Below are 13,596 nucleotides of genomic sequence, written 5' to 3'. Positions count from 1 at the left end.
AATCAAGTTAAAATAAGCCCATCTTTTAGAAAACGCATCTGGAGAATTTGCTTTTTTAACTTTTCACTGCTAGCCTCTCGTTTTTTAACGCAAAAACGTGTTCATGTTTACATAGAAAAACAATAGTGCAACATTCCGGTTCCACAAGTAAAAACTACATTCATTTTCTCTGTAGGGAAATTGATTTTTAATATAACTTATAAACCTTTATATATAGACCAACAGTGAGTTCTGAAGTTGTTAATTTTTTGATGGTATATGCTTTTGTTGAGACTATCCATTCAAATTATTTCTGTCATGACAACTCTTTTGGCTTGGTAATGGCAAATGGCCAATATGACAATGTTGATATATTTGGTCTTGGTGGAATAGATGTGCTACGCTTGCTACTGCCAATACACACACTGCTGTGAGTAAGTAAGACATGCTGCTGCTGTACAATATAGCGTACATTTATTACTTGTAGTAGATCTATACAGGTGGAGCTGGGGAAGGTGGAGGGTTTCTGAAAGCACACTGCACTGCTAAGGCAAATGCTAACAAGTATTTGAAGGTTGAGGACGTGAGCTCATTGGCTACTGATCAGGAACCAATCAGCAGTGCCCTATAACGACGCAAGCAGGTTGAGTTGACCTATCAGCCTGCACCATCTGGAGTTTCATGACAGAACTTTGTATTTCAACTTATTTTTAAAAATAACTGTGTTTAACAGCTGAATTTGTGATAAAAAAAACTACATTACCCATGATGCTGTTCAGAAAATTCCACCAATCAGAAAGTTGCGGCAAGCAAATTGGGGCAAAAGATCTTACAGGGATCGCCCTCTCTTCATGAAGCACCGCAAATGATGTAACCAAGTTGGTCTCGCTATGCTGTCAAAATAAATACATTCTGTGTAAACGGCCACTAACAAGACATAAGGATGAGTAACAGAATTGTCATTTTTGTGTGAGCTATTCCTTTAAAGGGTTAGTTCACCCAAAACTGAAAATTCTGTCAGTAATTACTCACCCTCATGCTGTTCCAACCCCGTAAGACTTTCGTTCATCTTCGGAACACAAATTAAGATATTATTGATGAAATCTGAGAGCTGGCTCACTCCTTCATAGGCTTCTAGGTAATTGATATCTGCCATCCCAGAAATGTTAGTAAAAACATTGTTAATATAGTCCAATAGTATGTGGGCCTCTGAGTGAGTTCACGTAATGTAACAGCGCAGCGCTTCTGTGTTGTACGTCAGAATGTAGGCTCACTATTGGCCGACGCTGGTCATGTGTGTGATGCGTGTGATGCTGGCCAATAATGAGCCTACGTTCTGATGTACAACCCAGAAGCACTGCGCTGTTACACTACGTGAACTCAATCAGAGGCCCACACAGAAGAAAATGAATGTTGAATAAAGTCGTTATTTTTGTTTGTTTCTTGCGCACAAAAAGTTTCAATTATGGAGGAGTGAGACAGCTCTAAGATTTCATCAAAAATATCTTAATTTGTGTTCCGAAGATGAACGAAAGTCTTACGGGGTTGGAACAACATGAGGGCGAGTAATTACTGACAGAATTTTTATTTTTGGGTGAACTAACCCTTTAAATAATAACCGCTGGTCTTTGATTAGTCTGAAATTTGAACATCCCCGCTGAATGACTCTCAGCAGTGTTGTGATGTGTCAGCCTTTCCACTCCAGATTGGCTGCTGTGCTTTGTTTAGTGCCCCATTAGGAGGAGGCGTCTGCTCCCACCGAGGCCCGAGGAAGATGGATTAAGTTATTATCGCCTTTCTGCCGGTGCAGTGTGAAAGACTCAGGGAAATCAATGGGCTCTTTGGAAAAGGAAAAGGCAACACATCTGATGTATACTAAAACCAGAAGACATCAGCTAATTTATGGACCTTCAAGATGTGTTTCTTCTGTTCTTAAGTAGCACATTTCAAAGCTTAAACACACACCTCTATACATTTTGTCCAGTTATTTTTCAAATTCTGACTTTCAGAGTTCGCTAATTGCTTGATGAGTTTATGCTGGATATTAAATTTCCTATAATAATAATATTAATGGAATAAACAGTGACTCAAGATGCTGACAAACAGGGTCTATGAAGAGGACTAACTCAATATCCATGACAGAGGTGTAAAGGCAGCAGACATAATTGGTGGACAAACTCAATTACCTGTAATTAAATTCTGGTGGCCGTTATATCCACTAGCATATCCCTAAATGGTGGTTGAGAGGTGAAAAAAAGAAAAAAAAGAAAGTGCAATCTCAGTTATTGGCTGAGAAAAGTCCTTCAGTATGTGCCACTGTAATGCCACACTGTGATATCTGATATTTGTAAGAATGTGTGAGGTCAGAAAGCGTGCTTATGTTTGGAATAACTGACTCTGGACTGTAATGTTAGTATTTAAATAATCTTTAATTATTAAATTAGCACTTAATTTTCAGCAATTCAACGTTCCAGCGTCAATTATTTCTTACTTAATAGCTCTGCCAGCTAATCAGAATCAAGAATTCAACAGTGCTGGTATAAATCATTATTTCAAGAGCATTTTTATCTTGAACAAATTGTCCTCATGTAAACCACCTGATACAGTGTAGTAACGTTCACAAACTCTTCAGTCTCACACATGACCTGCTTTTAAAGAATAACAGCACTCAAGACAATGATCCTGATATGAGCAAAGCATTTGCTTGTGTCAGCGTTTTAGGCTTTTATGTATGTGTTTAGATGACAAAATAGTGCTTGTAGTTTAAGATCAACACACTTTCTGTCTTTCTCTTTGTGCAATGAGACAGCTGCTTTATCACACGCTTACAAACAAAACCTTCTTCGAAAATAAGATGCTGGCTAGATTTTTTAGTTACTCTTGCAAGTGTAAGAGAGGCCAGTAAAAGCTGTGCATGTAAACCTCACTCCCCTGATCTCAAGAGGCGCACTAGCTACTGACGCTAGAGGCTACGGTCTTTAGCCTCCTTGTTGGAGCGCCCGCCTCCCATGCCAGAGACCCCAGTTTGAATACCACTCGGAGCAAGTTGAGTAGGACCGGTTACACAAGAAAAGTGAAGATCGATTGAAAAAAAGTCGCCAAAATGATGCTAGAAGCTAAACATCCATAATCTCATACTTCTATAATATAATACAGTAGGTGAAAAACAGTGTGTGACAAAAGAAGTATGTCTGAATTCACATTTCTCCTTTTATAGAACCTTTTTGGCATAAAGGGTTCTTTAAAATTGAGTGAAGAACCCTAGTGTTCTATATAGAACCCAACTGAAAAAAGTTTTAAGAGTGATGCTGCACGATTTGAGTTATCATTCATGTTTTTAGCATAAACAGCACATGATGAATTTCATAGTAGAAGCAAATTAAGATTTAATGTCTCTTTTTCCTCTGATGAACCATGGAAATTATACACCTGCCAATAGGCCCTCAATAATATACGAGTCTGCGTTCCCACACATAATCTTTTCTCAGGATGTGAACGATGAACAAGCTCCAGAATAACATATTAGCTAGAAACACCTCTGGTGTTGGTTCATAATTAAAAAAAAACTGCCCGCTTGTTGCCCTCAATCTATTTGACCTCAAATTGACTATAATATGGTATTGAGGTATTGTTGCTATTTGCAAAATGTCAGAGCCCTGTTACTTTTAGTCTCTGTGTTTAATGGCAAGCATTGAAATTGTAATCGGTTATGAACGCATTGCATATGCACTTAGGTGCAAATCACGCAGGTCTGTTTTCTGAGGTAGGCCCAAATTATGCACATTAATAAGAATGAACAAGTAAGTGCTGTTTCGTGGTGGGCAATTAGATTTGCAGCAGTGAGCTGCTTTATCTGGGCAGTTAAATGCCCATGGCGTAAGAGACCAGTATATGAGGCTGATGCAGCAATAAACACTTTAACCTTGGGAGACCTTCACTCATAGAGCGATCTGGAATAAAGACGTCTCTTTGACGCCCTCCACAGACAAACACAGAACTGCAGCTCATTACATGAACAGTCAGAAGCGACGCGTGGAGAGGATGCTAATGACACACCGGCCCTAGACAGAGCCTGGAATACAAAACATGCAATCACAGCAGGATTTTTCAAGTGCTTATAATCATTAGAGCCTGTGTTCAGATAGAGGACTCTTACTCCAGACTAATTTAGACTATGCTTGGAAGAAAGATTAAATGGCATGGATTGGATTGATGAGACATCATCATAATGACCCAATAACCATTTAACCTTAATGTAACATACAGTACCGGTCAAACGTTTTCTCATACAATAGAAAGCCATTGTTTTAAATTGTAATAATTTTGTTTTCTGTATTTTTGATCAAATAAATGCAGGCTTGATGAACATTAGAAATAGTTATGTTTCCAAACTTTTGACCGGCACTGTATGTAAAGGACAAACTGAGATACAGTATGTCAAATATTGTGGTGATGATACTGAAGTAAAAAAACCACATAATAATAATAACAATAATAATAACAACATTGTAGCCTATATTGTTAATTGTATATACATGATAAATAATAATTGTAAAGAGAGTTATTTAATTAATAAAAAATTAAATAAACAAAATAATTGTATAAATTTACATGAAACAGCTCTGGTTTGCCCCACATCAAATTACAGGCAAGGATTGATGTTGAAGAGATTGTTTGTTAATTGCAAAATTGAGATTCAGGTTCAAATTCAGGTTCAAGCTGGGTCATGTACCAGTGCTGTTCCCTTTATTTCTTTACAATTTCCTATATTCCCTATATAAATTATCTATATACCTTCTTTTTTTATGTTTTTTTTATTATTGTTATTAAATTAGTCTCTTACGGTGTTAATGTACTGCCTGGTTTCACTGAATCGCTCTATAAAACATTTAATTATCAAATTAACATTTGTGAATATGAAATTTAATCTTATTATAATTTCAAAACAAATAGTTTGTCATTGTCTGTGGAAAATCCATGGGAATATCTGGTGACGGATGTTTTTGAAGTCGCTAGGTGTCGCTGTTTGAGTTTAGTTCAGATGAACTCAGAGCCGTAGAAGAAGACGTGTGTGTCGTTCCTGTGTCTTCAGCCTCTCTCTTTCCGCACAGCAGTAGTAACATTTTTTAATCATGTCTATTGAAATAGAGTCAGCAGAGTAAGTAAATAAAATTGTGTGTTTCAAAACATGACATGAATGCATAATTGTGTAATTTAAACGAGCACCATTTTTGCAGGCTGATTTGTGCACCGTTTAGGTGTTGGGTTGTTTCTCTGGCTAACTGTGTTAGCATTATGAGGAGATTAGGTTTTGCACAAAGTTTATATATTAGATAGTTTTTCTCTTTTATATTTTGGTATTTAAAGTATTGAAGCTCAGCCTGCTTAGTATTTTGTCCGGTTTTAGTAGCAAAAACAGCTCTAGATTTCTCTGTTTTTAATTAGAAACAAACAGACCATATGCAATACCACTTGATTTATGCGATTTTAGAAGAACAATTTAGTGTTGTATTGTAGATAACATATGTGTCTTTTTTGCAATATTACAATACAGTGATATGTAAAAAAAAAAACAAAAAAAACAGCACTGTCTAGAAACATAACATTATATATATATATATATAATGTTATGTATAATGTTATGTTTCTAGACAGTGCTGTTTTTTTATATTTTGGTGAAAAATTCCGCTTCACATATCAATGTAAGCATTGCTTATGACTTTCCAGACAAAACCATTAGTTAATTCAACTCTCTGCACTAATATATAGGCTACACACTCACTACTGTCTTTCAAAGTAACTCTTACTGAAATGCCTTCTTTTTGTCATGTTTCTCCAGCGTGATCCGTCTGATCATGCAGTACCTGAAGGAAAACAACTTGCATAAGACTTTAGTGACACTCCAGGAGGAGACGACAGTGTCCCTCAACACGGTGGACAGTATTGAGAGTTTTGTGGCCGATATCAATAGCGGTCACTGGGACACTGTACTTCAGGCTATACAGTCCCTCAAACTCCCTGACAAGACCCTCGTTGACCTTTACGAACAGGTGAGAGGCAGAGAAAATCAGGACTTTTATAAGTCAGTTTTATAAGTTTGGAACCCTGATTGATCAGTGGATAATTGGACATATCATAAGTGTTTTTTTGGTCTTTTTACAGGTCGTTCTTGAGCTGATTGAGCTCCGAGAGTTGGGAGCTGCCAGATCTTTGTTGAGGCAGACGGACCCCATGATCATGCTCAAACAAACCCAACCTGAGCGATACATCCACCTGGAGAACCTTCTGGCTCGCTCATACTTTGACCCCAGAGAGGTGATGGATCTGAAACAACGCACTGAAAACACTGTGTCATGAGCTGTTCGTGTGAACGCACTTTGCTCTGAAACACGCAACAGTCAATATAATTATTTCATTAAATGACAGCCTTTTGCAATTTGTTTAATCACTGTCATATCAAGATTTTAATTTTAGTTCCTTTGACAGATAAAAGCAGATAAAAACACAACATTAGAGAGCTTTTATATTATGATAATTGTAAAAATATTTTCGGTTCTTTATGAAACCGATGGGCCTCAGGCTTCTCTTCAGTACACTATAATATTGTCACTGTTGGGCAGAAACCTTGTATCTCCATATTTCTATTTTTTTTTTCTATATATATATACAGTGAGGAAAATAAGTATTTGAACACCCTGCTATTTTGCAAGTTCTCCCACTTGGAAATCATGGAGGGGTCTGAAATTGTCATCGTAGGTGCATGTCCACTGTGAGAGACATAATCTAAAAAAAAAAATCCAGAAATCACAATATATGACTATTTATTTGTATGATACAGCTGCAAATAAGTATTTGAACACCTGTCTATCAGCTAGAATTCTGACCCTCAAAGACCTGTTAGTCTGCCTTTAAAATGTCCACCTCCACTCCATTTATTATCCTAAATTAGATGCACCTGTTTGAGGTCGTTAGCTGCATAAAGACACCTGTCCACCCCATACAATCAGTAAGAATCCAACTACTAACATGGCCAAGACCACCCGAAGCACACAGCCAGGATAACCAAGGAGTGGCTCTGTAAGAAGCATATCAAGGTTCTGGCGTGGCCTAGCCCAGTGGTTCTCAACTCCAGTCCTCGGGACCCACTGCTCTGCACATTTTGTATGTCTCTCTTATCTTATCTTATCTGACACAGACATGGAGTCTCTCCTAATGAGCTGATGATCTGGTTCAGGTGTGTTAAATAAGGGAGACATACAAAATGTGCAGAGCAGTGGGTCCCGAGGACTGGAGTTGAGAACCACTGGCCTAGCCAGTCTTCAGACCTAAACCCAATAGAGAATCTTTGGAGGGAGCTCAAACTCCGTGTTTCTCAGCGACAGTCCAGAAACCTGACTGATCTAGAGAAGATCTGTGTGGAGGAGTGGGCCAAAATCCCTCCTGCAGTGTGTGCAAACCTGGTGAAAAACTACAGGAAACGTTTGACCTCTGTAATTGCAAACAAAGGCTACTGTACCAAATATTAACATTGATTTTCTCAGGTGTTCAAATACTTATTTGCAGCTGTATCATACAAATAAATAGTTAAAAAATCATACATTGTGATTTCTGGATTTTTTTTTTTAGATTATGTCTCTCACAGTGGACATGCACCTACGATGACAATTTCAGACCCCTCCATGATTTCTAAGTGGGAGAACTTGCAAAATAGCAGGGTGTTCAAATACTTATTTTCCTCACTGTATAAAGCTAATGTTTTATGTATTTGAGGTGCGGAGAAGAGTGTCTTGATCATTTGTCAAGTCACAACATGAGATTTTGGCCAAATGACTAAAAACTGAGCAGCCACTTAGCAACAATAAGCTGTATATCCTGTAAGTTGATGAAAACATAATGTGATGCACTTACAGCCTCAGATACGGCCGTTCTTATTACAGAAAAAAACAGGTCTGACATTCACTGGTCAAAAAACAACTTTAACAACACAGTATTTAATTATTAAAAATTTCCTGAAAAGTAGCAGTTTTGAACATACAAGGTTTCCACCTGACAGCAACAATAGTCACCTCCATTCTGGATGATTTGTGACCTGCTATGTTTATTTGTAGGCCTATCCTGACGGCAGCAGTAAGGAGAAGCGTAGAGCAGCCATAGCTCAGGCTCTCGCTGGTGAGGTCAGTGTGGTACCGCCGTCCCGTCTGATGGCTCTGCTTGGACAGGTGAGCAAAACTTCCCTTCATCGTGTTACCGTACACTGATCTGAGAATTACACTTAAAAGAATAGTTTATATTACTATATTTGACGGTAATTGTCTGTTTCTCTCTCTGAAGTCTCTGAAGTGGCAGCAGCATCAGGGTCTTCTGCCTCCTGGTATGACCATTGATTTGTTCAGAGGTAAAGCAGCTGTGAAGGATGTAGAGGAGGAGCGATTCCCCACACAGCTGGCCAGACACATCAAGGTACACTGACCAGCTTCTGTCCTCAACAGTGACAAAAGATGAATTTGTCTCTCACCTTTTTTTCTTTTTTTTTTGTAGTTTGGTCAGAAGTCTCATGTTGAGTGTTCGCGCTTTTCTCCTGATGGCCAGTATCTGGTCACTGGATCTGTGGACGGATTTATTGAAGTATGGAACTTCACTACTGGAAAAATCAGAAAGGTCTGTGAATCTACCCTGAGACTTATTCATCTGCGTTTGTAATAACGGTTTATGTACATGTTTTTCATAATGGATCATGTGTCTCTGTTGGACAGGATCTGAAGTATCAGGCTCAGGATAACTTCATGATGATGGATGACGCAGTGCTGTGCATGTCTTTCAGTCGGGACACTGAGATGTTGGCCACAGGAGCCCAAGACGGCAAGATTAAGGTCTCGTACATACTTTATTGAAATCGGACAAATAAATAAAACCATCATTATAGGATTAGTTCACCCAAAAATCAATTACTGTCATCAATTACTCACCCTCATGTCGTTCCAAACCCACAAGACTTTCAGTTGTCTTCAAAACACAAATGAAGATATTTTTAATGAAATCTGACAGATTTCTGTCCCTCTATTGAAAGTCTGTTCACCCAAAACTCTTAACTGTTCAAAATATTCATAAAGAGATTGTAAAATAGATCCATATGAATCTAATGCTTATCCAAGTCGTCTTAAGAGACATGCTTGCTTGACTCGAGACATTCTCGTGTTACGCAACACGTTTGAGCTTCCACAAGAACCAATGAGGTTCATTCTTGTTACGCAACATGTTTGAGCTTCAGCAAGAACCAATGAAGTTCATTCTTGTTACACAGCACGTTTGAGCTTCCGCAAGAACCAATTCTGAGCATGATGAAAATGTAATTTGTTTTTACAGTAGGAATGCTGATGTACTGATTATTTTGCTGTTTGTCCAGGTATGGAAGATTCAGAGCGGTCAGTGTCTGCGGCGGTTTGAGCGTGCTCACAGTAAAGGAGTCACCTGTCTCAGCTTCAGTAAAGACAGCACTCAGATTCTCTCCGCGTCCTTCGACCAGACTATCAGGTAAGCATCTGTTATCACTGTCCTCAGCTTTCACAAAAACCACAGCAAAATTGACTTGTGTTTGTTTCTGAATAGGATTCATGGGTTAAAATCAGGCAAGTCTTTGAAGGAGTTCAGAGGTCATACTTCATTTGTAAATGAAGCCACACTTACTCCTGACGGACATCACGTCATTAGCGCCTCATCTGATGGAACTGTGAAGGTAATGTTGTTGAAGTTATTACCTATTTAGTCAAGTCTTTTCTCAAATCTCTCAAGTAAAGATCTCATAAAATGTAAAGGTGAATATCTAACTTCTGGCTTTGTATTTCCTTTCTCCCAGATCTGGAACGTGAAGACCTCAGAATGCACCAGCACATTTAAGTCTCTAGGCACCTCTGCGGGAACAGACATCACTGTTAACAATGTCATCCAGCTCCCCAAAAACCCAGAGCATTTTGTTGTGTGTAACCGATCCAACACTGTTGTCATCATGAACATGCAAGGCCAGGTGAGGATGTCAAGACTCATGAATGCTAATGAAAGAGATGACAGAATTGAAATTATGTGTCCGTCTGTGCATTATGAATCTCTGAGAACTCTCCTTATGTTTTTTCCTGTTGCAGATTGTGAGGAGTTTCAGCTCTGGTAAGAGAGAGGGAGGTGATTTTGTGTGCTGTACTCTGTCTCCACGTGGCGAGTGGATCTACTGTGTCGGAGAGGACTTTGTGCTTTACTGTTTCAGCACAGTCACAGGCAAACTAGAGAGAACCTTGACCGTAAGCCCTCTTTCAGTCATTCATAAAAATAAAAATAAAAAAAGTAATAATATATTAGTAATATGTATATTAGTATTGTTTTAAAGGTCCTGTTCTTCGTGATCCCATTTTTCAAACTTTAGTTAGTGTGTAATGTTGCTGTTAGAGCATAAATAATACCTGTAAAATTATAAAGCTCAAAGTTCAATGCCAAGCGTGATATTTTATTTAACAGAAGTCCCCTTTCAAAGCCTACAGCGAACGGCCGGTTTGGACTACATCCCTCTACTTCCTTCTTTAAAGGCACAATATGTAACTTTTTTGCTTTAAAAATAGCAAAAATCACTATATCTAAGTTATATATTTTTTTTAGTTGTGTACTTACATTATCCTGACTGTTTCCAACAACTTTCAAACCAGGAGAAATTTGTAATTTAATTCGAGAAACGTCCCGTTTCTTTATTTCCGTTTTGTCGCCGCCAATGCCGTCATATCCGCGTTGTCCCTGGTTTCCGCTCGTGCTGCCATGGCAACCAGAGCTATGAACCAGAGCCCTCTGATAGTAACCAAAGCGACTGACGCGGACAACTTTGTAGTTCGCAATGTCTATCTGCACGCTGTTGTTGTTTCGTTCAAACATTACGGACCATGGCAAGCAGACTTTGGATAAAAAAGAGAACTAAAACGAGAATCAATATCAGCGCGGTGTTTTCGAGATGCCGAGAGCTCCCATATAAACGAGAGCTCCACGTCCGAGACTTCGACCTTTCCTAACTTACATGTAACGTTACTTTATTAAACAGGTGAGCACATTTACATAAAACTAATCAATGTTATATAGTTCAACAATGATAAAATGTCAGAATATGATCTGTATGTTATTCTAATGTTGATCTAGTTTACTGCTAGTCTCATACAGACAGACTAACACATACATTTAAACACATTCAAATGCAGTTTAGTGTGCTAGTGTAAAGTTAGACCAAGTGAAACAGCGCTGCGTTACCTCACAAGTTTAATTTGTCTAATAAACTGACCTGTGAGTTGTAATTCTGCACTTGCGTGTAGTTCGGTAGAATGAAATGTCCATATTCCTTTTAACTGTTATATCCGCGGGATCGCGTCGCGTGTGGAGCTGATAGCTGTCTCTTAGCAATCCCGAACTGCTTCATATCACAGTCATGATAAAAACATCGATGTATTCAGTCATCCATAAACATTATTAGATCGGTCGGCTTGACGTTGACGACAAGATCCATAATTCTTAGCAAATGTTGCGTCATCAAACTACGCCTTTGTTATTGTAAAGAGGTTAGCGACCCCTAGTGGCGAAAAATTCCATACTGTACGTTTAATGACGTCACTAGAACAGTTTTTTGACTAACCTCCGCCCACAGGAATACACAAAAAAAGGGGGCGTGGTCTTGTTGCGCTCCCACGGAGAAGAGAAAGAGTTGCGTTTGTAGAGTGTGTTTGTCGCCATGCCGTCAAGACGCTGTTATTTTCATCCATAATTTAATGTGCAGTCACGTAACATTCAACTTTTAATAAATAAATTATTGTGCATGGCAACGATTTCTTTTACACAACATGGCAGCTTTTAAGGCTATATTCATGGTGAAAATAAAGTGTATTTATTTATACAAAGTTGTTTGGATGAAAACAATTTCAAAAGAACTATACACAACAAAAAATTATTTAATTAGGAGGTGTTACAGTACTTTTTGTATTTCTTTGCAGCAGATGTTTTCAACCTCCATTGGCATTTTGTCACAGTTACCACATGTACACCTATAAAACATATATTTCTAATCAAAACTGCTCACGTGTAACTAAGGTAGGAATAAACAATGCACTTATTTTAAAAATTCAACAACACCATCGTTAATTCGACAGACGGACAAAACCATATACCACAAGCTTTCGTAACAGTTTGTAACATTTAACATTACAATTTAACCAATTCAGGGTAACAGCCAAACGTAAAAGTATGACAACTACTAAATAAACAGCTTACCATTGTGACACATCCTGCAAAAGTCGTGCTTGAACAGGTTCTAATCGATCCTCTTCATCTATGTTCTCCGGGTCTGATTCCGGCTCAAATTGATAAGGTAATATTAAAGACATGTTTACAATAACACTGAGCGCATGCATCTCCATGTTATGGTAAGAGGCGTGACCTTTCCGGGCAACGTGCGCTAAGCTGCTGTCGAATCACAACACAGGAACAGCTGGCACAATCAGAACTCTTTACGTATTTCTGAAGGAGGGACTTCATAGAACAAGGAAGTCATCAGCCCGTTTTTAGGACAGTGAAAACAGCGGTATACAGATGAGTAAATTGTGTGAAAAATACTGTGTTTTTTTACACACGAAACATGAACACGTTATATTGCACACTGTAAACACAATCAAAGCTTCAAAAACACAGGAAAAACGGGACCTTTAAAATATTTATTTATTTACTTTAAAAAAGTATAAAACATTTATTTTTAATATTTATTTCAAAAATATTTATGTAAAAAAAAAAAAATCACTTTGAACATGCACAAAAGGATTTGTAGATGCTGATTATTTGATCTGTGTCTTGACAGGTTCATGAGAAGGATGTTATTGGCATTGCCCACCACCCACACCAGAATTTAATCTCCACATACAGTGAGGATGGGCTCCTCAAACTCTGGAAGCCATAACAACAGATGTGGCATCGAGATGCGGATCCTGATTAGATGGGGCGGGAGAATACAAATAGAATACGTTGCCTATTTTTAACCCTTTTTGTGTATATACCTGTTTTTTTAAGTGCAGTGGATAACTTTTTCATTTTTTTCTACAGTGTCAAATTAGGCTAATGGAACCATCTGTAATTTATAGTAACAAGTTTTTTTGATCCAACAGTAGATCATTTTCAATTGTTTTTTCTTGTCATTTTTTTCTCTGTCCATTAAAACATTTGACTGCAAGTAGCTGTATCTGTTGACTGTTGAAAAGCTAGAGCTGTAGATTGTTTAAAAAAATAGCCTAACCAATATTTGTGATTAATCTCAAGTGACATTAAAATTTGTAATCATAAAAATATTTTCATGTTGAAATACACAAAGACATCAATTTAAATATTTGATATTTTTAATCAAATTTGTTTAATGTTTTTCTAAGTGCCATGATGAAGGCCAGTATCATTGATTGCAATACTGAGAATTTGCAATTATAGCCATTCAACATTACAGGAAAATTATAAACCAGGTCTTCAGATTCATACAAACTGATCAAATTTATTTTAACCTGACAAAAGTAACAATGGTTAGTTTAGAATAGATTATGGGGCTTGATAACAAGAAATTAAAAT

The 13,596-nt window shown here is 37.8% G+C and overlaps 1 protein-coding gene across 1 annotated transcript; it reads left to right on the top strand.

Annotated features, from left to right (window-relative positions):
- Positions 1-5,013: 5,013 nt before the first annotated feature.
- smu1a (SMU1 DNA replication regulator and spliceosomal factor a) lies at positions 5,014-13,213 on the top strand. The gene is made up of 12 exons (XM_084133959.1): positions 5,014-5,137; positions 5,819-6,029; positions 6,142-6,294; positions 8,088-8,198; positions 8,311-8,439; positions 8,518-8,637; positions 8,733-8,849; positions 9,383-9,510; positions 9,586-9,712; positions 9,833-10,000; positions 10,116-10,268; positions 12,845-13,213. The coding sequence occupies exons 1-12, from the start codon at positions 5,112-5,114 to the stop codon at positions 12,941-12,943; spliced, it is 1,542 nt and encodes a 513-aa protein (XP_083990085.1). The 5' UTR covers positions 5,014-5,111; the 3' UTR covers positions 12,944-13,213.
- Positions 13,214-13,596: the final 383 nt, after the last annotated feature.

This window comes from Abramis brama (genome assembly GCF_963993115.1).
Source record: "Abramis brama genome assembly, chromosome: 13".
Taxonomy (NCBI): domain Eukaryota; kingdom Metazoa; phylum Chordata; class Actinopteri; order Cypriniformes; family Leuciscidae; genus Abramis; species Abramis brama.
Note: the sequence above shows the minus strand (reverse complement) of the source record. Positions and strands in the feature narration are given on the sequence as shown.

Excerpts from the sequence above, each read along its gene's own strand:
- smu1a (XM_084133959.1), top strand. The coding sequence starts at position 5,112 with ATGTCTATTGAAATAGAGTCAGCAGA. Across the intron at positions 8,638-8,732 it reads CTACTGGAAAAATCAGAAAG|GATCTGAAGTATCAGGCTCA; the intron begins GTCTGTGAATCT and ends TCTGTTGGACAG. Across the intron at positions 8,850-9,382 it reads CCCAAGACGGCAAGATTAAG|GTATGGAAGATTCAGAGCGG; the intron begins GTCTCGTACATA and ends CTGTTTGTCCAG.